Raw genomic sequence first — 27,320 nt, 5'->3', positions numbered from 1 at the left:
TTATGCGAGAAAGAAAATCCAAACCTACTTGGCCATTTGTGAAAAAGTGATTGACCCCCGTTAAAACATAACTTAACTGATATCTATCAGTCTGGAAAAGTTTTATAAAAACATTTCTAAAGATTTGAGACTCCAGTGAACCACAATAAGAACCATTATCCACAAATGGCAAAAACATGGAACAGTGGTGAACCTTCCCAGGAGTGACCGGCCAACCAAAATGACGCAGCGCAGCGACAACTCATCCAAGTGGTTACAAAAGACCCCACAACAACATCCAAAGAACTGCAGGCCTCACTTGCCTCAGTTAAGGTTAGTGTTCATGACTCCACCATAAGAAAGACACAGGACAAAAACGGCCTGCATGGCAGAATTCCAAGACCAAAACCACTGCTGAACAAAAAAAACCTTAAGGCTTGTCTCAATTTTGTCAGAAAACATCTTGAAGATCCTCAAGACTTTTTTGGAAAATACTCTGTGGTCTGACAAGACTAAAGTTGAACCTTCTGGAAGGTATGTGTCCCATTACATCTGGTGTAAACGTAACGCCGCATTTCAGAAAAAGAACACCACACCAACAGTAAAATATGGTGGTATTAGTGTGATGGTCTGGGGTTGTTTTGCTGCTTCAGGACTTGAACCATGACTTCTGCTGTCTACCAAAAAATCCCGAAGGAGAATGTCCAGTCATCTGTTCGTGACCTCAAGCTGAAACGAACTTGGGTTCTGCAGCAGGACAATGATTCAAAACACACCAGCAAGTCCACCTCTGAATGGCTGAAGAAAAACAAAATGAAGACTCTGGAGTGGCCTAGTCAAAGTCCTGACCTGAATCCTATTGAGATGGTGTGGCATGACCTTAAAAAGGCGGTTCACGCTGGAAAACCCTCCAATGTCGCTGAATTACAACAATTCTGCAAAGATGAGTGGGCCAAAATTCCTCCACATCGCTGTAAAAGACTCACTGCAATTTATCAAAAACGCTTGATTGCAGTTGTTGCTGCTAAGGGTGGCCCAACCAGTTATTGGGTTTCGAGGGCAATCACTTTTCCACACAGGACTATGTATTTTTTTTCTCCCTTAATAATAAAAAGTTTCATTTAAAAACTGCATATTGTGTTCAATTGTGTTGTCATTGACTAATATTTCAATTTATTTGATGATTGATATATGTATATATATTGGTATATTAACATAAAATTACTAGTCTGAATGCTCTTTCTGTTTGTAAAAAAAGACTGTGAAACCCCAACTGAATGCTGAGCTCATCTGGCATCACCTTGCAAAAGTGTACTGAGGCATTAACTGATTTCACCTCATAGTAGAATGCATCATGAATCGCGAATGCATGTGACCTAATATTCACTGCAGTGCACAGTCATACCCGGAACGCTGAGTGACACCTCACACACACTGTGGAAGGCAGACTATTAGTGAGAGAGAAGACACTAAAACACTTAATTAGGATTCATCTTTCCAGTAGATCCGCTTTGGGCTGACTAAACATGATGCCTGTTCTGATGGAAGGTCTCAATCATCATGTAAGGAGATTCTAAGCTTCTGAGAATTCCATTGATCACAAGCCACACCTCTCTGTCTTTCTGCTCATGTCCAACAGGAAACACAGAGAGGAGGCCATAATGAATAATTAACATTTAAATGCTTGCTGCTGCCCCCAGTCCGAAAACAAGTGCCCTCTCTGGAAAATCTCCATTATCTCTTTTATCTATGCTCCCTATATCTGTGACCAGTTAATTCATATTTTACCTGATGTGTAAAATAAAGCCCATTATCAAAAGTTAGGTTCATGCTAAAAACATCACGCCAATAATTTACAACTCCCCTCATTGTAAACATTCATGAAAGGAAGAAGACATCTGATATAACTAGGCCACCCCAGTTATGAAGTACCGTAAAAGCCAAGTAGACAGCCCATGTTCCAGAATGACATGATGCCGTTTGCAAGCAAATATAGACAGGGAGGCAGATGCACCACACAGATTCTGGACTCCAAAAAGGCATTTTATTACTTTTCCTCATATATGCCTCATATATCACTGAACACTCCGATGTAGGCAGATTATATGGCTGCTGCAGCACACTGCGTCAGAAGTGGCTCCAAAGGAAGACTGATTAAGATTTCTTTTTCTACATAGCAAACTATAACAGCCATTACATTACCCAACAAATGAACTCTTACTACTTATATTGGATCAATTAATGAACTGTTCTTTTAACATTTATTCATGATTTCATTTTGCTTTAGTATTTGCACATCGTTTTTTTGCAAATGTGCATTTTTTCATAGGAAGGAACCCCCCTCCCCCTCCAAAAAGTTTGTACTTTAGCCAATTATTCCCCCAAAATAAGAATGATCAACTGCCAGTGTAATATATTTCTCTTTCACTACATTTAATAATACAGTTTTTCATTACGGTCATTATCTTTCTGACTGGTTGGGCCAAAAATGTGGTCTATGTCCATGTGGTTTAAGGTAAGTACCAATGGCTCCTCACCCTATGAAGGGCTAAAAAAATAACAACAACAAAAGTCTCAACTTTTCAGCAAGAGTTCACACTACCTCCCTCAACATTTTGTTTTGTATTCATCCATCCATTTTCTATACCGCTTCCCCTCTTTAGGGTCGCGGGGGGGGGCATGCTGGAGCCTATCCCAGCTGACTTGGGGCGACAGGTGGGGTACACCCTGGACTGGTCGCCAGCCAATCGCAGGGCACATATAGACAAACAATCATTTACACATTCATACCTATGGACAATTTAGAGTCGCCAATTAACCTAACATGCATGTTTTTGGAAGTGGGAGGAAACCGGAGTACCTGGAGAAAACCCACGCACGCACAGGGAGAACATGCAAACTCCACACAGAAATGCCCAGGGGAGAATGGAACCTAAGTCTTCCCGATCTCCAGGCTGTTACTGTGTTGGCCAACATGCAAACTCTCGACCACCGTGCGGCCCGTTTTGTATTCAATAAATGAAAATAACATATAGTTTCATGTGGCACAGTGTGATCGTACAGTGCAAACAAAGCCAAGAAAATCCCAGGTTCCCCATTACACTGGTCAGACTTTAAGTAATAGTTTAAATAATTTGCCCAAACATTTTAGAATTTGTCTTAGGTCCCAAAAATCCCTGTATATAAGCATATCTATTTGATGTACATCTTAATCACATCTGTTACAGTGCTGGTGGCCATCAGTCGATGGATATCTGTGGTTACATTACAGCTCCAGTAAATACAACTGTGTTAATGTGTGCATATGTGTACCATTAGACTTCTTATTTTAGAAACCACAATTTGTCTGTTTGGGTTCACACAATGTAAGACTGCTCTGGCTATGTGGCTGTGCATGCGGCTGTAGCTAATGAATGTTAATGTAATGAAGTCCAAGGATCCAACATACAGTAACTCCTTTCCTACAGAATACCACTTCCTTCGGAGAAAGACAGTGAGACAAATAGGTGCAGATATCAGCAGTAAAAGGAGATGAAAACGTTAAAAGGCCGCAGTGAAATCTGACCCCTCTGGCACAGCGGGGGGGATAGGGACTAGTAGGGATGAAGAGAGGGGAAGTGATGGATGAATTGGTAAGCCAGCCAATGTCAAGGAGAAATTAAGGACAAATAATAAAAAGAATACAAGCCACCATTTCAGGCTGTGAGAGGAGCGAGTCAAGGGAAAGGCTGCAGAGATGAAAGTATAAGGCGGGAAATTGGTGCATGTGGGATCATACAGAAAGTTCCTAGCAATAATGAAATAGGTCATGTTGTCTAGTCAAGACCCATCTCAAAATATATGAGAAGAACTTGGCTAACAGAACCTGTCTATCTTAACATACCAAATAATAACAGGCTTGTGAATAGCTATTATCATCAGACTGCAGATATGCTTCAGGGCAAAAAGCATGAGGACTAACCTCTTTATCTATTAATTATGCAATCACGCGTTAGATTAAACCCCTAAATCCCTGCACGTCATAATTGTTCATCTGATCAAGGCCTTTGGGACAATTATGCTTCCAGTGTTTGGGGGAACAGTTTGCTGAAGGCCCTTCTCAGTTCCAGCAGCTCATGGCAAGGTCCATAGGCACGTTTGGATTATTTAATGTTGAAAAACTTGAGAACCCTGACCTCAACTCCATCTAATAACAACATTAGGTCCATCACAAATGTGAGCAAAAAAAATACCACAGCCTCCAACATCTTCTAGAAAGTCTGAAAAGTGGAAACCAACAATTATTTTCATGCTGTCATTCTTCTTTACACAACCGACCAATACTGTTACACTGAATGATGACGACATTCTTTATATGGACCAAGCTCTGTTTGCTTACTGTTTTGCCTAGGTCACATGCATCATGTTTACGGAACTCTGTCAACTCGCAATAGCATCGCATTCACACTGAAAATGTGTGCACTGGTAAATTCAGCCGACAACTCAGCAACATCAGTTTCATTTACAGTAGCGTACAAAAGAGACATTTTAGCAAGTAATGCCATTTTTATTATAGTATATACTGTATCATCACGGGACAATATTATAGAAATAAAAATGTACAGTATACTTTAGAGTAGTCCCTGTACAGCTTGTATAACAGTATAGATTTACTATCTGCTGAAAAGACTCAACATACAGCCATTATTGTCTAAATAGCTGGCAACACAAGCCAATACACCTCACAGTGAAAATGTCAAAATTGTGCCAGAAGTGTCAATATTTAATGTGAACACCACTGTTATCTAGCATTGCCTTAATCCTCCACTTCTCCATGATGACATCAATGGTGGAGCTGCTGGATGTGAAACACCTTACACTCCGCCACCTTTTTCCCCTTGAGGATCCCCCACAGGTGCTCAATTGGGCTCAGGTGTGGAGACATACTGTACTTGCCCACACCATCACCTTCACCTTCACCTTCCTCAGCAAGGCACTTGTCATCTTGGAGATGTGTTTGGGCACGTTACCATGTTGGAAAACTGCCATGCGGTTTCACACGAGAGGGGTTCATGCTCTGGTTCACAATGTGACAATACATGCTGGAATTAATTGTTTCTCCTCAATGAACCACAGCTCCCCAATGCCTGCAGCACTCCTGCAGCCCCAGATCATGACGCTTCCACCACCATGCTTAACTGTAGGCAAGATACAACTACGGTACTCATTTGTATTGATAGCTATTTAGTCCAGTGATTCCCCACCACTGTGTCGCAGCAAATTACATAGTGTTCCTTTTGAGATCATCAGGTGTACCACAATAAATTATCCAATTTCACTTAGTTGGTAAGAAAATTTGTATTCTTTATTTACTACAAGTAGGGATGCTCCGATTGATTGGCCACTAATCAGTATCGGCCGATTTCACATGCTAGGCATATGCCGATAAATGCCTTTCAGTGACGACCACAAAAGCCGATCACCTGCGACTCGTACTATTGCAGCCTGTAGCAATCTCCACGTGCAGTGTAGTCTCTTGGGTAGCGTTCTCCTCCCATTTTCCTTCACGCGTGCCGAAACAAAAACAATTATGTCTGCCGTGTGGAAGTTACCTGCCAACACATGCCACAAACACAATCTCACGTGGGTAGCACGTTAAAAAGCTTTAATTTAATATAGAATTTGAAAAACAAGCACTTGATGGAGTATGCCGAGTTTTCCGAGGTGAATTCCTTGGACGAGATGACCAGCCTTTCTCAGCGGTGGAAGACACCGAGTTCGCTGAGTGCGCTCTCACTTACCTGGAAGTCCTGCTAGAGCTTCAATGTCCTCCAAAATCCAAACTCTCCTTAAAGAAGGCGTCTCATCCTCTATAAGTTTCACAAGTGATATATGCTCTCTTGAAAAAGTAAGTAAAATATGTTTTTGTCTAAATGAAGGTGATTTTATGGTTCCTTTTTTCGTATAATACAGCTAACAGCAACGGTGCAACCAGGAATTCTAAAAAAAAATCACGTTGCCCCCGCCTTTAATCATTAATTACTTTACCTACATTAATTAATTGACCTATTTTTTAGGACCTTGGACCTTTAGGACTTTTCCCCTTTGTGCGGCACCCCTGGTCAATAGCACTCACCATAAATACATTGAAAAATGTATAATTAATCCATGTGATCGTTATCGGTATTGACTGATTTCGGTCCTGGATGATTGGTATCAGACTCGGCAGCATAAAACCATGATCGGAGCATCCCTAACTACAAATAATATCTTTGTTCATCTGTCTATGCCAGCAATGTACAGGCAAAACAATTAAATTATTGTCCACTCAATGACAGCGGGCACATAATTAACCTTTCTATCCACATGTTGTCATTCATACAACATTTTTGGTGTGCCGTGAGATTTTTGTAATTTTAAATATGTACCCTGGCTCAGTGAAGGTTAGGAAACATTGATTTAGACAATAATGGCTGTGTGTTTGTCTGTGCTCATTTTCACTGGATAGCAATACTGCTATTCAAGCTACTCTAAAGTACTCTATATCCAAGGCTACTTTCTATTGTATTGTCTCTTGAAAAAATACACAATACAGTCATCCCTTGTTTATCGTGGTTAATTGGTTCCAGACCTGACTGCGAATTGCCACGAAGTAGGATTCAATATTAATAAATGGAAAATTTTCGTAGTTAGAGCATAGAAAACATGTTTATGACTTTCTAAATATATTTTTTACCATTATTAGAGCCATGTAGACATGAAACAACACCCCTATAGTCACTTTTACACTCCTATTGTTCTTTGTTTACGCCACAATTGTACGGGATCACTGTAGGGACATAACAGACAGCCACCGCTAGCATAGGAAGCTACCAAGCTAACTAGTTAGCCTCTTTACTCTGTTTGAAAGTGTTTCAAACAGAGTGGGGAAGAAGGACAAAAATGCCAAAAACTTACCACTTCTACACGGAATGAGTGGAGAACCTGTTTTTCATTCGATCTCAGCCATGGCATGTCGTCTCGGTTCTGCTGGTAAAGGTAATGTAATCTAACATCATGTCTCATTACATTACTGATGCCTCGTGACCAGAATGCCACATATAACTTGTATCTCAGTATTTATTGACTAATAATAGGCCGTAGTCAACCACAAAACAGTGATCATTTATGATTTTTTTTTTTAAAACCATGATATAGTGACGGAGCGATATTCAAACTGCAATATAGCGAGGGACGACTGTAATATAGTTTCGCAAATGTGAGTGGTTAATTCACTTTTGTGATATATTGTACATCCCATATCGTACCAATCGTGTAACATACCACTTTTTGGTACCCTTCCATCTGGGTGACACCTGCAGTGTACCTAAAGACTGACACGAAACACAATGCATTCCATTAACTAGTTGATAAGAGATTTGTCACTTCCATGTGACAAGAGGTTTACCATTAATTAGGATTACAATAGGACAAGAGTGCGGACAAGAGTGCGGTTAATGATTAACCACAGGCCCAAACAACAAACCTCTCAAAAGTCTCAAATTGCTGGTTGATAATATAACCAGTAGGGGTGTAACGATACATCTACTACATTGATGTATTAATTAATAGTCTTATGATTCAACGTTTTCGGCAAGTTGCCATTCTGGACAACATATATCGATCTAACATTGTTTAAAAGGTAATCAATTGATTGCATCAATACTAGAAAATAAAGCATTTGATTTAAGCATGGCAGGCTTTATATGGATGTGTGTTTTTTTTAGCACTTTAATGATAAAGGCGTTAAACGTTACTCAATTCAGTCTGCCTGTGTGTGACGTCATCGCCACGCACCAGCAGACAACAAAACATAGCATGGCGGACGGCAGAGGACAAGCTCGCGAGCGAGAAATAATTAAGCCACCACTGTGGTCCAGTGTGTGGAAACAATTTGGCGTTTGCAAAGAGGGAGATGCTCTAAATAAGTCGCTTGCTGGTCAGGTAAAATACTATGGCAACACGGCGAATCTCTCCAGCCACCGATTAAGGCGCCATGGGATTTCACACAACGCTGATCATCCAGACACCTTCTGCAGTAGCAAGTAGCAGGTAAAGCTACTGTTAAGAGCTGTTGTTGTACTTGTTTGTTTATATCCATAATTAATTTAAACCTGATACCCTTACAAAAAACAGCGGGAATCTAGGAAACTTCACCTGCACTGTCCAGTATCTAGGTATTTATTTCAGAGTCACACTTGTTGAAGTTTTGATTAAAAACTTACTGAATCAATTTAAAGTTACTGAATCGTTTCGGATCATATCGCTGTAAATGAACCAATATCGTCCTTGAATCGTATCGGCAACAACAAATCATGATACGAATCAAATCAATATTAAAATCAATCGTTACACCCCTAATAACCACACATCTTTTAAACACCACACCTAGTAGGATGCTACAGGTATCTGCTATAGCACTGTGCTCCTTCCTTTTTGTGATGTCTTCAAAACTTCAAGTATGAAATCATATCGATGAATATTTCAAGGCTATTTATATTAAAGTCTCCTGATTGCACTGAAGTAAGTGAGCTCAGCCGGTCGCCCCACCCTATAATGATGGAGTAAAGTGTCCATTACTGAAATCACATTAGTGTGAGGAAGGAAAACATCTGCAGACCTGACCAAAAATACATAACACAAATACAGATGATAATACAGGCCTTGTTTAGACATAAATGCAAGATTTTATCATTAAATCATAGTACCAAACATCCTCCCTTAGAGTCTAATGGTGACTATACAGGCCTTGTGTTGTTTATTTTGACGGCCATGACAACTGGATTGCATGGATATTATCACACTGACCTGAAACATTTATTAATACAGTTATTTTCGCTGTAAATATGCAATTTTTCTACATGTTAATGTTACTACAAAAACTGAGTGCCCATGTTACAAAAGCTACGCAGATGTGAGGAGGCAAGGCAACGCCTTTCACAGCATCATTTGGAGGTCCCACGGCCGGATGACACCCACCTGCCTTATTCGGTTCTGGTGCAGCGGCAGCGGCTGTGTACCCTCCGGTGATGTGTTGTTCGAAGAGGCGAGTTTGAGGTCGGAGCCGCCGCCCCTGGAGAGAGCATCTTCGGGGCTACTAGACATTCTGTCTCTGGCTTGGGTGACTGACTGCAGCCGGAGTGAGGCGGTCAAAGGGGGTTGTGGGTTGGGAGGGGGTCCTTTAGCCGGTCCAAGATGGACGTCAGTGCGGGCTTCAGAATCCACAAGGGTCGGTGGTGTCCATTCTGGGACTGGGGGATAAAAGCAAGTGTTGTTTTAAAGGCTTCCTGTGTTCATGAGACGCTGTCTTGTGAAGCCTCAGCGTGTGGACGTGAACGCGCCTCTGACGCTCTTCCCCGAAACGCTGCAGGATCGATGATGCTTTCAGGGCCATTCAGTAAGTCACAGTACTGATCCCCACCGACCGGACATTAAGTACAATTTCTGGCTCTCTGTTTTTTTCTATTATTATCTTACAGTATGTCCTTATTTTTATACCGACCCAACATTCCATATGACGTGATTATACATGGGTTCATTACTGCACCACAGCGATTTTGTTTACTTTAAATCAGTGAAGTTCTGTAATACTTCCGATATAACTTGAATGCAACACCATAGAGTACCTAGTGCATTACTGGTTATGCTTGCGTTCTGTTGCATCTTCCCCGAAACGCTGCATGATCGATGATGCTTTCAGGGACATTCAGTAACTCACAGTACTCATCCCCACCAACTAGACATTAAGTACAATTTCTGACTCTGTTTTTTTTATCTATTATTATCTTAGTGTCCTCATTTTTATATCTACCCAACATTCCATATGACGTGATTATACATGGGTACATTAATACACCACAGCGATTTTGTTTACTTTAAATCAGTGAAGTTCTGTAATACTTCCGATAGAACATGACTTCCCCTCAGGTCCTCCGCTGCCGTAGCCAGTTAAGTGAATTGCATGAGCTGTCCTATTACATAAAAAAATCATAGTTAAAATACAGTACAGTAGATTCACAACAGGAAGGTTAAGTTTAGATTAAAAGAAAACTTCTCTGTGTCCTTAAGCCCCCCACTTAGGTCTGGCTCTCTCCATTGAGCATCTGATATAATGACGGCTGACAGGGAAAAATCAATATCTTAGAGAGCCCAGGAAAGATGTATGAATAGAAAGATGTTATGAGTAGACAAAAACAATTCATGGCTTAAAGGGGACGTTCTCATTTTTGCAAAATCAGTCGCCAGTTAACTATTCAAAAGTATATATATTTCTTTAAGTGAAGATGCAGATGCATTTATTTCTGACTCTACATGCTATTATATTCATCATAAAATGCACCTGACTTGTATTTGTGGGTAACTGGTTTGTATGTAGTGGTATAAGGGACTTTTGAATTCAATTTCAGCTACTCTTTAGTTATTTCATATGTAGGCCAACATGGTAAATGGTCATTCACTTGTATAGCGATTTTCCACCTTCAAGGTGCTCAAAGCACTTTGACACTGCTTGCACATTTACCTACTGATGACAACTTGGGGTTAAGTATCTTGCCCTAGGATACTTCGACATGAGCACAGAAGGATGGAGGACCCAACTCGCAGCCTTCACTCTACCACCTGAGCCATGCCGCTCCCATGTCTCTAATTGTATTTTTTTCTGATCACCATTAGATACAGCATGTGTACCACATTTTGAGAATCAATGACGTTAGATAATTGCCTAGTCAGTCAGTCTACAATATAAGAAGACACAATACAGATTAAGTACCGTAGTCACAGAAATCAGAGAGGACAATTGTTAAAAATATAAAAAATACTTTATTTGACATTGAAAAAAACTGTAGTGATCCAATTAAAAACAGCAGCACCAAAATAACCAATTAGTGACAAACACTAACAAACAGTAGAAAATGGGATGACATCAAGCGGAAAATGGTAAAGGAATTGACATATTTAACAAGAGGAGAGCTGGTCCAGGTTGTCATGGCTACGGCTGATGAGGTGGGCCTCCAAAATTTCTCCAAACAAGTTCCTTTTCAGTAAGTTGTAGGCCATGGGCAGAAGTTGCTTGACAACCTTGTGGAAATACTATGAAGGAGAAACGAGACAATTCATGACATAAGTTGGACCACATTTTTTCAAGTGACAAAATACATTTTATCATTATTTCATTTCACACTACTCACGTGTGATCCAAAACAGAAGAGGTCCACTCCTAGTTCATAGCCCATGCCGTAGTCACATTCATCATTGGCAAATTGAACAAAAGTGACAATCTCTTGGATAGGTTTAAAAGCTCTGATGCGCTCTTCATCATTCTGGGCATCAGTGATAGCCTTGCAGATCTTTTTGAGAGCAGCTGGATGCAGAGGAAGGAGGGGAAAAAACATAACATAAATTGTTGAGAAGTAGCAAGTCCTTCTCCACAAAGAGGCTATATAAGAAATATTTTATTAAAACCAAATATGACATTATTTACCAATAAAAGTCTTGTATTAGGAGTGTACAGATTTATACATGAAAACCAGCAGGTTTTCCAATAAAAGTCATGAAAGTGGATTTGTGTTATACTCAGGGCCATCTTATATTCAGATCAATACGATATATACAGTACTCTTAAAGACTCACCATCAGTTTCTGGCAGTTCTCTGTACCCCACGTCATTCTTGTCTACAGGCACAACAATGCCAGCACCATGGAACGTTTTGGTGACCACCTATAGAAAATCAGTGTTGCCTTCTCATTTGTTGCTTAACATAAAACACCCACATGCACATTTTAAATGCTAATACCTGGGATCTGCTATTATAGCTAGTGTACACGAAGGATGACGCAAAAGTATTAATCCATAGTAAATACATCAAATAAAAACAATTACAAAAATAAATAAAAATAAAGATTCACTCAGTCTCCTCATGCTACTTTACAAAGGGGTACGTAAGTAGAGATACAGTCATGAATTAAAACCTAATGCTACCATTAGGTTTTGTATTTTAGTAAATCCTTTAGTAAATTTAACTGGAATGTCACACCATAAACTGCAGTCCTCCCTCAAGCAGACCTGCCAACCTTGAAGTTTTACTTCAAGGTTAAAAGTAGTTACAGTTTTGTACTTGTTCTGTAATTCTGCTAACTTTATCTGTCCTAGTGTTTACTGTGTGACTAAGGTCATTAAAAGAACAAAGCTATTGTTGGCCCAAGATTTCTGCAAAGAACTGTAATTAGTGAATTCAACTTTCTATGTGCTAGCTACCTTCTTGTCCCGCTGCTTCATTCCTTTGGTCTTCTGTTCTAGAGAGAGGTTCAGAGTCTCCGATCGCTCTCTCAGCTTTGCCTCTAGGCTCTCAAAATCCCCTGTTTTCCGACTGCCCTTCTCGCTCTTCTTCCTCGACAGAAACAGGCTGTGGAGGAGTGAATGAAAAGACAAACATTAACTAAATGAGAGCTTACCTGTATATGTAGTATCCTGGCCACTAAGCGTCAGTAATGACAAAAACATTGATGAGACCTGACATTATGTCACAGGACCATCACACTGCATGTAGTCAGCAATGGCATGTCCGACACGATAGAGTGAAAAGAAGTTCTCCTATTCCGTGTGGAAGTGGTAAGTGTTGGAAGTGTTTTTTTGCCTTCTTATTTTGTCTTTCTTCTCCACTCAATTTGAAACACTTTCTTAAGTTTATAATAAATAAATTGGAGGCTAACTAGTTAGCTCACTAGTATGCTATGCAGCCATGGCCGTCTCATGTCCCTGCAGTGATCCTGGAGCCTGCGCATTAGCAATGTGGTGTAAACAAAGAATAATAATAGGAGGGTAAAGGTGACTATAGGGGTGTTTTTTGTATTGAAACTCCCAATGATGAAAAGTGCTGTTTCGCTGCTAAGTTTAACACAAAGCAAGAATTGGTAACAGCTTTATCAATACTCACTGAACCGCAGCGAAGATATTATCTCCAATCTGTGTTATAGTGCAGCCACGCTTGGCTTCATTCTCCCCAACAAAGGAAGGGAGGGAGTCTGGAATATCTCTGAAAAATTTTGGAAAACAAAACACTAATCAATCTCTCACAACTAGACTGTGCTCTCTCACTTTGCTTTTTTTTTTTTTTTTAAAACAACTAGCTACAAAATTAAGGAACCTCTTGAAGCAAACAAAGTACCGAAATCTACACAATTAAACAGTCCCTTCTCAGTGACTCAATAAAAACACATTTACAGAAGTATAAAAATGGCATGAATGCATATGTTTAACTACCTGTAGTAGCCGATATGTTGCTGGCTTTCCTCATTGCCCTGCAGTATGGTCTGGAACTCTGGTGGGTCATAGAAATACCTCCAGTGAAGGTGGAAGTTAGGGGAGGGATTCTTGCAGTTTCGGTGAGCTCCAGCCAGAATGTCAAAGGGACCAACCAGCTGTAAACCGAGTGTGTCTTTCAGCGCACCTGGACAAATACATTGAAAATGTAGTGATGCTCTTATCCAACATTCTGTGTCTGCAATATACATTTTACATACAGTGAGGCCCAGAAGAAAATTGGACAATGATAGCGTGGAATTTTGCCTAATTAGATCATTGACTAATATTTAAATTTGTTTCATGATCAGAAACATTTACGTGTGACAAACATGCAAAAAAAAAAAAATCAGCAGGGTGCAAACACTTTTTCGTTTTACCAGTGTACACACACATATACTACATATATATATACACACACACATTATTGTGTGTCAAAAATGTACATATAATTTTGCTGAGTTTATTTCACTGGTAACACCATAAAACCATTCTAAACTTACCACAGGGGTTATCAGGACAAAGCTCCTTGCACAAGTCCCAAAAATGGTAGAAGTCTTCAGGCATGTGCAGCTTGTAGAGCTGCAGGATCTCATCACGTTGCTGTGGAGACACTTCAGATGTGGACGTGGCTTTGAAGTCATCAGCACGAGGTTTCTTCACCTCTCTGTTACCTTTGCCCGACTCCTGACAACACATTATTATTACAGAAGAGTTCAAACGTAGACTCATGTAAGAATTGTTTGTAGGATATTGTTTCAATGCTTTTTTTTTTACTTTGAAAAAAAGCATCTACAGTAAATGATGTTTTACAAACCAGGTAAGATGTAATTCCCTGCAGTTTTTAACACAGTGTATTATATGAGTGTAGCTAGCATACCGGTAGTGTACACTGCATTTTGTCACGAGTGTCTCATAGCCGGAGTCGTGCCAAATTAAGTATCCCTGAAATAATATGTGTCCCCTATAACTTCCTGTGATTTATGAAACTACTAATAATTCACAAATTCCTTCATAAATGATCACAAATAGCTACAGAATAATTAATATGATGATAGTAATAAATCTGAGGATTATGGGGGGGGGGGATACAGCTTCTATCAGGCATTGTTAACAGGCTGAAATAATATGCACCCCCAATAACTTTAGCTGTGATTAATGAAACTACTCCCAATTCACAGGTTTTGTCATGCATGATCACAAACATGTACCAAAAAAGCACATATGATGTGAGTACACCACCTGAGAACGGGGATGGGCTTTTATGCAGCAGACACAGTCAGGCAGGTTGAAATAATGTGCATCATAACATGTCCGTGTTGGCAATTTCTGAATAAATACGATGATGTTGCTCAAGATGACCAACAGAGGGCGGATTTTAAAAATAAATACTGTACTCTGATATATAAATCTAATGCCTCGTGGAAAGGATGAGTTACAGTGAACGATTATTGTTGGTATTTTATCACAGCCTATAATTGGAGTGAAAAGGTGAAATTGAATCTGGAAGTGTGCTCAAATGCTCACATACTGGAGATTACTGTATCAGAAACAGATTGTTCCTAAAAGTTCAATTAAAGCGTGTTTCAATCTAGCACACGGAGTATTTATCCTACGTTTAGTTAGCAGGCTGATCGCCATACTACACTTTATTATAAAAAGAAGAAGGATAAGAAGATATTGGCATACGGTGCAATGAATGCTATTAACTTGGTCGACACTTAATGTGCAGAATCAAACGCATTTATTTCGGCAAAAATGTCACGTATTACAATACCAAACATCTGTGACAATCAAAGCATGATCGTAGCAATCCACTTTTTTTTATAATTAGCTAAGATAAACAAGCTAAACAAGGAAACTCCGCTTCGCCTTCCCGCAGTTGTGCGCGTTCACGCGGCAGGGGATACATTTTATATCAGGAATACCTACTTTGGACGGTATCCCTGATATAAAGTGTTACATTCATGCAACGGTCCATTTAAAAAATGCGTCGTTATTTATCTATTTCTTTCCCTTTGCGGCATCGTACCAGTGTGCTGTGCAGCTACTGCCATGTTTGTGCAACGCTGTGTGCAGACAGCATGCCAAACACCTTGCCATTTTACACTGAATTATTTGTGCTGGAATCCAATACAACACAACTACACATCTACCACTGCACTCACTGAAAAACAACATCTGGAAACGAACAATACCGTTTATGGCGGCGAAAATGTACCTGAATGGATTTGAGCTTTCTTTTCGCGCGCCCTGTCATTTTCTTCCACCGTAGCAGCTCGACCGACTTCTTCTTCTACTGAATTTAGTTTGCAGCTACTACGCCAGGAGACATTTCCTTCACTGACCCCAAGAGGTCAAAATAGGTAACTGCATATTCTCCAACAATGCAACCCTGAATCCAGTTATCGCATTTAGCATACTGTATATTCATATACTGTAGAATGCATTTATACAGGACGCTGTTAATTAATATCTTTTTCATAGCAATTTAGTATATTTAAAACTAACATTTAATTACCATAATAAGTAAAATAACATTAACAACGCTGGTTCTATAAAATAAAAAAACACCTTTAAGGGTTTATGACAATCTAAAGTCCAGACTGTGAGGTGTGCCACTAGGTCACCTGCGGCACAAATCTTAAAGTAAACAATATATATATATATTGTTTACTTTAAGATATACACATATATAAACACTACATTTTATGCAAAAAAATAGGACCAATCATGATCATGGAATTGTTCAATTTTATCTGACGCTATAGCGAGCGAAACCTGTGAAATCCTCATTTGCATCAACCCCAGGTTAAGAGTGCCTGCCCTATACTGCAAAAACAGCCATACAGTACTTGAAATAAGCCCAAATTATATTAAATGAGACAATTTTCCTTATTTCAAGCAAAAAAAAAGTCTGCCAATGAGGTAATAAAAATTTCTTTGGCTAGAACTCTTATACCTCGAATATTTTTCTCGTGATTTAAGAATATTTAATGAGTCCTAAAATAAGAAATCAGGTTTAAGTTTAAATAAGTTGTGCGTATCACATAGCTAGATTTAAGGAACATGTTTAAGCCAAATGCTCTTAAAAGATTCCTAAATTGAGGTTAAATTTGCTTTTATGAGGCTAGATTTAAGCTAAATGTTATGTGTTCTAGATTTAGGAATATTGTTCTGCATTGGTCTTCAACAGAGATTTCCCTATAGAGAAACAAGCATTCACACCTATGGGCAATTCTTAAAGTCTCCAATTAACCCAGCATGCATATTTTTGGAGTGTGGGAGGAAGCAAGAGTATCCGGGGAGAACAACAGGTATTAAAATTCACATAGAGATGCCACAAAGGAGGTCTGAACCTATAGGTCACCTGATTGCACAGCTATATCCACTTATCCATCGTGCAGCAAACATTTTTAAATATCTAAAATTCCCTTAATTTAAGACAACCTATTGTCAAAAACGCTATCTGAAATCGAGTCCACACGGTGGCCTAGTGGTTAGCATGTTGGTCACACAATCAGGAGATTGGGAAGATTTGGGTTCAAATCGCCATTGGGTATCTTTGTGTGGAGCTTATATGTTCTCCTCATGCGTGTGTGGGTTTTCGCCGGGTACTCCGGTTTTCTCCCACATTCCAAAAACATGCATGTTAGGTTAATTGGTGACTCTAAATTGTCCGTAGGTATGAATGTGAGTGTGAATGGTTGTTTGTCTATATGTGCCCTGCGATTGGCTGGCGACCAGTCCAGGCTGTACCCCGCCTCTTGCCCGAAGTCAGCTGGGATAGGCTCCAGCATACCTGCAACCCTAATGATGATGAGCGGGATTGGAGATGGATGGACTCTCTCAAATCTGTAACTAATTTTATTCCTAATTTAAGACAATATTTTCAATCTTTTGCTGAAGAATAGTAAAAAATGAGGTTTTCAGCTGGTTATTAGTAAAAACAAATGTTTGGCAAAAAATATCTTTATAAGAATTGGCTAGGTATATACTTTCTTAATATCAAATTATTTTTGCCGTGTGAAACTTGCTATACAAGATTTTTTTTTGCCCAAAGCATTAAGTGCATGTGAAAGATAGAAAAATGCTTATTCAAAAGACAGAAGGTGAATGAATGGAATCATAAGTAATTTTATTAGTTAATGATGATTTTATAAGGCATGGTGCAATTAATGACTGGTCTGTCAACCCCCCCAAAAAATCTAATTTATTTTTACCAATAAAAATGCATTCTGGATTTGCCATGTGAGATGGACACATCACCGAGGGTTTAACTGCTCCCTCTGCTGGGCTCATTCACCTCATCAGCTGCAGTGGGAGGGCTCGCCAGTGACATCTGCTCTGTGATTGGCTGACTGAAGAAGAGGCTGCCATGACACAGTGGATGCTGCACAGGATCACCTCCTACAGCATCATCGGAGAGCGGACCTACATCCTCCTTGTTATCCCCTCTCTTTCTCATATTTCCTCCACCTTTGCCTCTTATTTTCTCACTACCGTCCTTTCCCCGTGTCACCCTCTCCTCTCCTCGGGCAGCCTTCTGAGGCACACAGGGGAAGACCTTCAGTGGAAATAGCGGCGACGGCAGCAGTCAAACTGGTAGGTGAGCTGAGGCCTGTCTACCTCCCTTCCTCCCTTCCTCCTGCAGCACAGGCAAGACATCACAGTCTCCTTTGCTCTCCATCAATGACTATCTATTTGAGAAGTGACAGGGTGTGTGATACAGTGAGTGTGAGTGGTGATCAAGTGCAGAGAAGGCTACCACACCCTAGGATTTATTTGCCAGAGCATCATAAACCAGTGGATGTTTGTATACTCTTGTTTATAGCCTTAAGGATTCTATGAGGATTCTGACTCACGGTCTATAAGGTGGATTGGATTGTGCTTTCTTAGACCCTTTTGCATTTGTCTTCACAAATAACAGTAAAGGTCAGAACTTTGTCATGCTGTGTCCATGCATTGTCAGCCTGCCTAATGCTTAATTCTTTTTCTATCTTCATCACCATTGTTTCCATTCATTTCACTTTGTATCTTCCCACTTCCTCATCTCGTTCTACATCCTCCTTTCCGCTCCTTTCCCCATTCCAGTATTCTTAACTTCTCCATCCCACCGGCTCGCTACCTCATTTTCCTCTATTCCCCCCCCCGGCCTGCTGGTTACCCAGGATGCCTTGTTCCAAGCCCCTCCGCTAGGCCCTAGCAGCATGGGCGGAGCCTGGGTAGGAAGCGAGAGAACGGATTGGACCCTTCCACTCAGGACGGGCACGCTGGCGGGTCACTCTCCCTCAGCTTCAGATGGGCGAAGACGCTGAGAGCCCCAAGATCAACCACACCTTCCTGCGAGACTATGTCACTGAAGGTTGAACAGATACAATGTCGCTTGTCTAGAGTGTCAAATTGCCTACTAGTATGACTCAATAGGTGCGGTCCATCTTTGCGGAAATATAATAAATGCATGATAGATCCATGATAATTCATTGAATGGACTGAAAGTCATTGTTCTTGAATTACTGAGAATGCATATGAGGCCTTAGCAAGGCCATATTAGTGTAAAAACATTTATTATTGTCTTTTATTTTACTTTTTATTGTGGGTAGTCACCCCTATTTTATTCTCTTCCAAGCTGATGTTATCTCCACGGTGGAATTCAACCAGACAGGGGACCTGCTGGCCACAGGGGATAAAGGTGGCCGTGTGGTCATCTTCCAGAGAGAAACTGAGGTCAGTTTCACACAAAATAACTCTTAGCTATCTGTCAAATACAAAACACATATGCAACAGATAAATAACATTATGGTGAGCATCTAAAAACCTCAGTGGAGTTTATTCTTTTACTATTGGCCAGTCTAAAGGTCAGTCCGAGGAGGTGGGGGAGACTGGGGACTCCGGAGAGTACAACGTCTACAGCACCTTCCAGAGTCACGAGCCAGACTTTGACTATCTAAAGAGCCTGGAGATTGAAGAGAAAATCAACAAGATAAGATGGCTACCCCAACAGAATGCGGCACATTTTCTCCTGTCCACCAATGGTGAGAAACCATGATTTTTCTTGAACTAGTTCTATTTATGTTGTTGCGATTAATAGAAGCCCCATTGTCTCATTCATGATTAGTGATAACTTTTACATGGTCCAATCACATCAACAGGAAGTCAGTGAGACACATGTTAAGTAAATTACCCAAAGACTGCACTGTAAGTATCTCGGGGCTACTTGTACAGTATATGGAGATCCCCGTGGTCTAGTTCGTGAATTACCATTCTCAGTTCATCTCTTTCTTTGGAGTTTTGGTTCAGTGAAAGTAGGGGATTCCATTTTCCTGGTATCATTATAGATATAGAGGTACAATATGTCTTAAAAGTTCTCACATCAGTGCTTTTCTGTGTAGCCTTGATCTTCAGTTTGAGTCTTGACTCATTCAGTTCCATCTGGTGTGACAGTTTGATTTTCACCTGCCATAGATAAGACCATTAAACTGTGGAAGGTGAGTGAGAGGGACAAGAGACCGGAAGGATACAACCTGAAAGACGAGGAGGGCCGGCTCAAAGACATTTCAACCATCACATCTCTGCAGGTGCATATGCGTATACACACACACACACACACACACACACACACGCACACACACAATCCACTGTATTTCTATTCTATTTATAAAAACAGTATTTCTATTTGTGTTGTGTAGGTGCCAGTACTGAAACCAACAGATCTGATGGTCGAGGTCCGCCCCAGACGAGTGTTTGCCAATGGACACACTTACCATGTCAACTCCATCTCAGTCAACAGTGATGGGGAGACGTACTTATCTGCTGATGACCTCCGTATCAATATGTGGCACCTGGGTATCACCGACCGCAGCTTCAGTATCCTTCCTGCATGTTGTCTTTCTCGACAAAAATATAAACACATCACTTTAGTTTTTCCTCCCATTTTTCATGAGCTCAACTCAAAGAGCTAAAAATTTTGGTTCACAAAAGGCCCGGTGCTTTCAAATATTGTTCATAAATCTGTCTAAATCTGTGTTAGTGAGCACTTCTCCTTTGCCGAGATACTCCGTCTCACAGTTGTGGTATATCAAGGTGCTTATTAGACAGCGTGATTATTGCATAGGTGTTTGTCTTAGGCTTGCCACAGTGAAAGGCCACTCAAAAATGTGCTGCTTTTTTTGGTCAAATCTCCGTTGGAGAGGGTTGATAGGTGGTTGATTGTGGTCTGTAAAATTTTGGTCAACTCCTATTCAATGTGCTGTGCGAAGTTGGATATTGGCAGGAAGTGGAACATGCTGCCATATATATGCCGATCCAGAGCAACTCAAACAAGTATGCTGGCCGTACAAACACTGAAATGTTTTCAGCTTCCAGGAACATATCCTTGCAACATAGAACTGTGCACTATCATGTGTTAACATGAGGTGATGGTCGTGGTTGAATGGCACAACAATGGGCATCAAGATCTGGTCACGATATTGCTGAGCATCCAAAATACCATCAATAAAATGCACCTATGTCCGCTTCCTATACCATAATCCCACCGCCACTATGGGCCACTTGATCCACAACATTGAGCAATCGGCTCATCCACACGCCGTACATGATGTCTGCCATCTGCCCTGTACAGTGAAAACCGGGATTTATCCATGAAGAGAACACCTCTCTGGTCTCAGACGCCATTGAATGTGAGCTGCAGTCTGTTTGAGACCCCAGTGATGACGATGAGCATGTAGATGAGCTTCCCTGAGGCGATGTTTGACAGTTTGGCCAGAAATTCTTTGGTTAGCTGTCTGGGTGGCTGGTCTCAGACAATCTTGCAGGTGAAGATGCTGGAGGTCTTGGACTGGTGTGGTTACACGTGATCCGTGGCTGTGAAACCGGTTGGATGTACTGCCAAATTCTCTGAAACGCCTTTGAAGACAGCTAATGGTAGAGAAAGGAACATTTAATTGATGGGCAACAGCTCTGCTGCACATTCCTGCAGTCAGCATGCCTATTGCACGCTTCCTCAACAGTCCCCTTGAAACAGGCGTGGCATTATTTGGTCCCGCTGTGTCCCACGTGACGCCACGCAACCGCAGGCATCACCCCAAGCTTCATTAATTCCTGTATTTAAGATGTTGAACTTCAGAGAAGAAGCTCTCATTGCAGAAAAGAAAGGTAAGTCTACTGTATATTATCTCACAGCTGCAGAGTGCGGAGAGAGTGCGGAAAGACCAGGAAGGAGGCAAAAACTACAATAAAGAAGCATGGACAGTGTGGGAGAAGGAATTGCTCACTAGAAGACATCTCTTTGGGCATTCTGATCACTTATTAACAGAAATTCACAAGGACTATCAAAGAGGCTACAGACATTACTTGAGAATTCCCCCCGACTTGCTCCAAGAGATGGCGGGAAAGTTAACCCATTCATGTGAATGAGACATGTTTGGATAATGCCCGCCCACATTAGGCATAGTTTGCGGTACGTTTGCAGTGCATTCATGTCGCGTTCACATCGCATTCACGACTAGTTCATGGAAGTTATAAGCATAATTTCCGCACTGGCACGCAGCTCCACACAGTTTACATTTCACACCTGTTTACGAACAATTTACCCATTGGCACACACAATTGCGTACCACTGCGAGGACAAAGGACAGGTGTAAACAAAGCTTTAGGCACACTATTGCAATATTCATGCTGTCTAATCAGCATCTTGATATGCCACACATGTGAGGTGGATTGATTATCTTGGCAAAGGAGAAGTGCTCATTAACACAGATTTAGACAGATATGTGAACAATATTTCAGACAAATAGGCCTTTTGTGTACATAGAAAAGTTTTAGATCTCTGAGTTCAGATCATGGAAAATGGGAGCGAAAACAAAAGTGATGTGTTGATATCTTTGTGTATTTACAGAATCGCTTCTCTCTTTTCACAAACTAACAACTTTTATTTGAAAGCAACCCATTTTTGGAAGGACCCTGTGCAGAATCATAACGCATCATGAAGTGTGGTAGAACACATTCATGCAGCTACATGCCCTAACTGACAATAGATACAGTACATGCTTCTGTATTGACACACCTACCTTAAAGCATCAAGTTTACATTCTGTTTTCTACAGTGTCTACAACTGTGAATAGTAATGGCCTGGGAATACACTCCTGAAATATAAATGGAGTGGAAAATACATTTACTCAAATCTGAATTTAGCATTTATACTTATCATAAACGGAACAATAACACAGTATGTTTGATTTTGTACTAAGTGACTATCCAGTGCAGGCTGTAGTCTGTTTCACGGGTGCCGTTGGTGATTTACCATTAAAACAGAAGCTGACCTAGAAAATCTGATATTTCTTCTTTTAGTATGGAAGAAGAGTTTAAATAATTCACAGGGCAAGTAGACTCTCTTCTAAACCCCCCCTCTGGGACACCACAAATAGAGCAGAGAAGAGCAGCATGTGCATGCATGCTGGCGTTGGGGTGTACTGTACAGGATGTTTGGGTGCTGATTGTGTGCTGAACTAGAAGTGAGCATATTGGGTAAAGATGATGATCGCAATACGACTTACCAGACAGAACATTAAGTATGCCTGCACAATTTTGTAAGCATCAATGCAAAACTGTGAGCTACGGTACATGTATGTTGTCAGTGTCCTGTATGATCCCTGATGGTGCGTTTTGCCAGACATTGTGGACATAAAGCCAGCAAACATGGAGGATCTCACAGAGGTGATAACAGCAGCCGAGTTCCACCCTCAACACTGTCACCTATTTGTGTACAGCAGCAGTAAGGGCACCCTGCGCCTCTGTGACATGAGAGCCTCTGCACTCTGTGACAAACACACCAAATGTGAGCCACATTGAGGTGTTAATACTGTAGATATGGTTTCTTACATGCCAAGAGTCCTTTATTGTGTCTCCTGCTGTCACTCTTTGCACAGTGTTTGAGGAACCAGAAGATCCTGGGAGCCGCTCCTTCTTTTCTGAGATCATCTCCTCTGTGTCAGATGTCAAGTTCAGCCACAGTGGACGCTACCTGCTGACCAGAGACTACCTCACCGCCAAGGTGTGGGATCTGAACATGGACAAGGGCCCCGTGGAGACGTACCAAGTAAGAATTTATCACAGTATATATTGCAGGTCAAATCTATAGCAGAAAGGTCAGCTGCAAGAGGAACCTGTGACTAAATTTAGACTTATGGACAAGATTCCTCCACAGAAATGAAGGTAGCATTCTTGCTTTTGACTGTCTCCAGGTCCATGAATACCTAAGGAGTAAGCTGTGCTCCCTCTATGAGAACGACTGCATCTTTGACAAGTTTGAGTGTGTTTGGAACAGCTCAGACAGGTGAGTGGTATCAATAGAGACCTCAGAACTAGAGACAGCACATTGAAGCAAATGAGCTCTATGTGTTCAGTTGTTTACTTCCTGGATGAAGCTCAAATTTTTGTTGATAATGATGTCAAAAATTTGGAGTCAAACTAAATTTATTCCGGGAGTGTAGTTGACATCAAAACAAACTTTTCCATAGTAAATAATGAAAACAGAGGTAATTTGCTCCTGTTATGGCAATATTTTGATGAACATTTTGATGTTCTTTACTGCCATGCAAATGTAAAAATAAATTAATATTATTTGTAAAAACACTGTTTATTGACAAGTATGAGAAAGTTGGCTGCGTTGCAGACATGACTGCCATTTTTAGCAAGCGTACTTCTCATGCAAATGTAAAAATAAGTTAACCTTCACGTATCGTGAGTTATATCCACACATCAGTGACATCACACATGACACTGATTCATCTCTGCGACAACAAAGGTTCTACTATCCACTGTACTTCTCTGCCTCAGCTGTTTCAATTCATCCAATTCACCACAATTTTGTTAACATCAGATTATCTATAAAACCGCATCCCTTATTTTATCCTTTCCTATCCACAGCGTGATCATGACCGGCGCGTACAACAGCTTTTTCCAGATGTTTGACAGGGAGACGGGGCGAGGCGTGACTCTCGAGGCCTGGCGGGAGAGCAGCAAGCCCCGTGCCGTGTTACGTACCCGTCGCGTTTACACTGGTGGTAAACGCCGACGTGGAGATGTGGGCGTTGATAGCTTGGACTTCAGCAAGAAAATCCTACACATGGCTTGGCACCCATCCGAGAATATCATCGCCATAGCGGCTACCAACAACCTGTACATCTTCCAGGACCGTGTCAACCCAGAGGCACAGGCGCAGTGACAGGAATAGGAATGAAGTGGACAGTGGACAAATATCCATTTTGCTTATACTGCCACAAATGCAGAGTGAGACTTGGAGGTGAGCTTCTAACGACGCTAATAATAAGACATTTCTTTCTGTGTGTCTCCTACCTGTGAGGGCATATTTTTGGTCCCGTCCACTTTTTGTAAAAGAGGTGCAGGGACACCTCTCTACAAAGACCTCGCAATGTTGACTCCTCACTTTGACAAGATTGGACAAAGTGCACTGGGTATGAGGATTGTTCGGTCCCACGAAAAGATGGTATGTGTTCAGAGGTATCCAATAGCCACAGCTGTGACAGTGGTGATCTTATTTGTACATTTTTTGTTGTTGTTGAAAATAGCAGCAAAACCTCTCTCCTTTAGAGCAGCGCTCTTTGAGATTGCGTGCATTAAGCGACCCATTATCATATTCACTTTGCAATAATAGCACTTAAAAACACAGAGCAGCAGTAGTATCTGCTTTACGACATGAGCTCTTCTGCAGGTAACAAACGTATACACTCTTTTTACTGTATGCTGTAAATAGTCAGTGTTATTTTTTAAGTCACTACTACAACGTTTGTTTCTAGGGAATGTAAAAGAGATTGTGAAATACAAAAAAAAATGAGGGTTAAAGAAGGAAGGCACTAATCCAGAATAAGACGGAGGAGTTTTGGTATGCTGGTTATACAAAATATGCACAAATCTAATGTATTGTAGAGCTTTGCTGTGTTGGGCTTGTGTTGAGTTTTAAACTGCTGCTATTCCAAAGTATTCTAAAATTCTAAAAGTAAAAGCAATTTTAAATAGTCAGGTATAGACAGACGTATTTATTTAATATAACAAATACCCACATTAAGCCTGATCAAATTCTAAACAGGCTCAAGTCCCACTGTACTTTGAATGAGTTTGATTACAATCATGAAATACAAGCACACAGTGCATTAATAAGACCCCTGGTGCAGCTAACTAATGTTATGAGGACTGAGATTCAGTGTGCATGAAGGTCAAAGTTCATCATCAACGCCATAGCTCAAAGATAAATAATGTATCTTGCTGAAGTGTCTTTGCCATTGAAGCAATACCATGTAAATGTGTCATTGACGGCTGTTATTGATCATTACACGCAATACCTCACATGCTTGGCTGGGGTGCACCACTGAAAGCCACAATGTACAGTAAGGTGTAGTTTGTAAGGTGACGTGTATTGGACTGAACTGTGTGACCTGGTCATACGTTGATTGTTTACAGTGTCGTTTTTAAGTGACCTTGGCCCCAATGGGACTCTTGTAAGTGGTTTTTGGAATGTGCGATGGTGTCAGTGCACAGTCGGAATGGCTCATATTGGTAATAATCTTATCTCATGGCACAGATTGTGTAAACATTATGTTTATGTTGTAAGAAATCACCTGTTAAGCTTGTCTACATTCTCCTCACTCTTCACAGGCATTTAAGCTACCTTGGCTGCACATCTTGGATTAATTGGCTTGACAATCCACAATGACAGAGCGCCACAAGAAAAAGTTTACATCATAGGAAAACATTATATAAGTTTCAGCACTTGTATCTGAGAGACAGTCAGTTGTTATCACATCACTATAGACAAACAAAGAGAGGATTCGTGTTCAGGAGTGCAGCAGCAGCATGTTGCCACCACTCAATGCTACTCGAGTGTATATCTATAATATCTATAAAAAAGTAACTTTAATGATTCAAAAAACAAAAATATGAATGAAGGAATGTGCATTAATAAAATGATTCAATCTGACAAAATGGACTGATATCCTTTCTATGGGTTTTAAAGTGCTCATGACACACACAAAAAAACCTCAATAACAAAATGAAAGTACTCACTTAATAAAACTTTTTGTCATACTGCTGTTATCCGCCAGTAAACAACTGTAAAATACAAGTGAAATGAAGTTGTGATTTTCAGACGCCCCCCACTGAGTTTTCTGTAGCTTTTTGCACAACCATAACACAATAATAACATTCACTGATATCGTGTTGTGATGAATATGATATAACACGCAAAAAATCGGCCACAACAGATATGTTGGCACTGTCACTGCCAGCTCTATGCAGACTGCAAGATACAAGACCAGTGGGCAACGATTGCTGTTTAGCTAGCCCTGGCATAAAAACCCACTCACTCACGCTAAGATTGAAAAATATTATGAATTTACTTACTGTGGAACCACAAGCGAGCACAAATATTAAGCAGAAATGGAAAAAAAGAAAAGCCCTGGCAGATGGCTATTGCAACAAGACCGAAGTTATTTGTATCTAATGTCACTGTGATTTGAGTTGTCACGGAGTACGTCGACTTGCCAGAGAGAAGCGGCTGTGGTAAGGCACTGAAGCACTGCCGGTATTTTTTATTGTCATTTATACGGTGGTACGTTGGCATAAGACTGTGAGCAGTCTCTGTGCTGATTTTTTCCTTTGAATTGCGAGCTAAAATTTTGGTACGAGCTGGTACTTAACGGCAGCAGAGGACAGCTATTTGGGGGCTTGTGTCAGACCATGGCTGAAGCGCTAGCAACGCTAATATGAGCAGTGCACTGGCTAGTCACTGGGAAAGATCATTAGTAAAACATACGTACATTGTAACAATCAAATTGATGTATTTATTATGTGAAATTATACCAGGAACTACATCAAATTAAAAGCACTAAATGAATAGAGAGCCATCATTGACCAGAACGCGCCTGGACTTTTTTGAGAGAGGTTGTGTACCAAACAAATATGCACATTAACACTCAATAAGGTCATCAAATCTTAGCTTTATGCATTTGCA

At 40.6% G+C, this 27,320-nt stretch overlaps 3 protein-coding genes across 4 annotated transcripts in view; 1 reads left to right on the top strand and 2 right to left on the bottom strand.

Annotated features, from left to right (window-relative positions):
- Positions 1–9,356, bottom strand: part of LOC129182783 (ankyrin-2-like) — a 104,857-nt gene extending 95,501 nt beyond the window's left edge. The window contains exon 1 of the mRNA XM_054779295.1: positions 8,977–9,356. Coding sequence (XP_054635270.1) covers positions 8,977–9,102 — 126 coding nt within the window. The 5' untranslated portion in view covers positions 9,103–9,356. The remainder of the gene's footprint in view (positions 1–8,976) is intronic.
- A 1,470-nt stretch (positions 9,357–10,826) lies between these two features.
- Positions 10,827–15,584, bottom strand: LOC129182786 (histone PARylation factor 1). Its single transcript, XM_054779298.1, has 8 exons — positions 15,516–15,584; positions 13,798–13,981; positions 13,256–13,442; positions 12,930–13,028; positions 12,251–12,398; positions 11,626–11,713; positions 11,184–11,356; positions 10,827–11,085 (listed from the first exon to the last, which is right to left on the bottom strand). Exons 1-8 carry the CDS (start codon positions 15,552–15,554, stop codon positions 10,951–10,953), a joined length of 1,053 nt encoding a protein of 350 aa, XP_054635273.1. The 5' UTR covers positions 15,555–15,584; the 3' UTR covers positions 10,827–10,950.
- A 2,082-nt stretch (positions 15,585–17,666) lies between these two features.
- Positions 17,667–27,021, top strand: ppp2r2ca (protein phosphatase 2, regulatory subunit B, gamma a). Of its 2 annotated transcripts, none has more exons than XM_054779296.1 (10): positions 17,667–17,899; positions 18,389–18,659; positions 18,924–19,021; positions 19,146–19,329; positions 19,760–19,872; positions 19,984–20,161; positions 22,965–23,129; positions 23,221–23,390; positions 23,536–23,627; positions 24,221–27,021. In XM_054779296.1, exons 2-10 carry the CDS (start codon positions 18,596–18,598, stop codon positions 24,516–24,518), a joined length of 1,362 nt encoding a protein of 453 aa, XP_054635271.1. In that variant the 5' UTR covers positions 17,667–17,899; positions 18,389–18,595; the 3' UTR covers positions 24,519–27,021. The 2 variants fall into 2 exon arrangements, with proteins under 2 accessions (XP_054635271.1, XP_054635272.1); XM_054779297.1 differs by having other exon boundaries at positions 17,667–17,903.
- The last annotated feature ends 299 nt before the right edge of the window (positions 27,022–27,320 follow it).

Source organism: Dunckerocampus dactyliophorus, chromosome 6, assembly GCF_027744805.1.
Source record: "Dunckerocampus dactyliophorus isolate RoL2022-P2 chromosome 6, RoL_Ddac_1.1, whole genome shotgun sequence".
In the NCBI taxonomy this organism is placed as follows: domain Eukaryota; kingdom Metazoa; phylum Chordata; class Actinopteri; order Syngnathiformes; family Syngnathidae; genus Dunckerocampus; species Dunckerocampus dactyliophorus.
The sequence above is the reverse complement of the archived record's forward strand: the minus strand, read 5'-3'. Positions and strand labels throughout refer to the sequence as shown.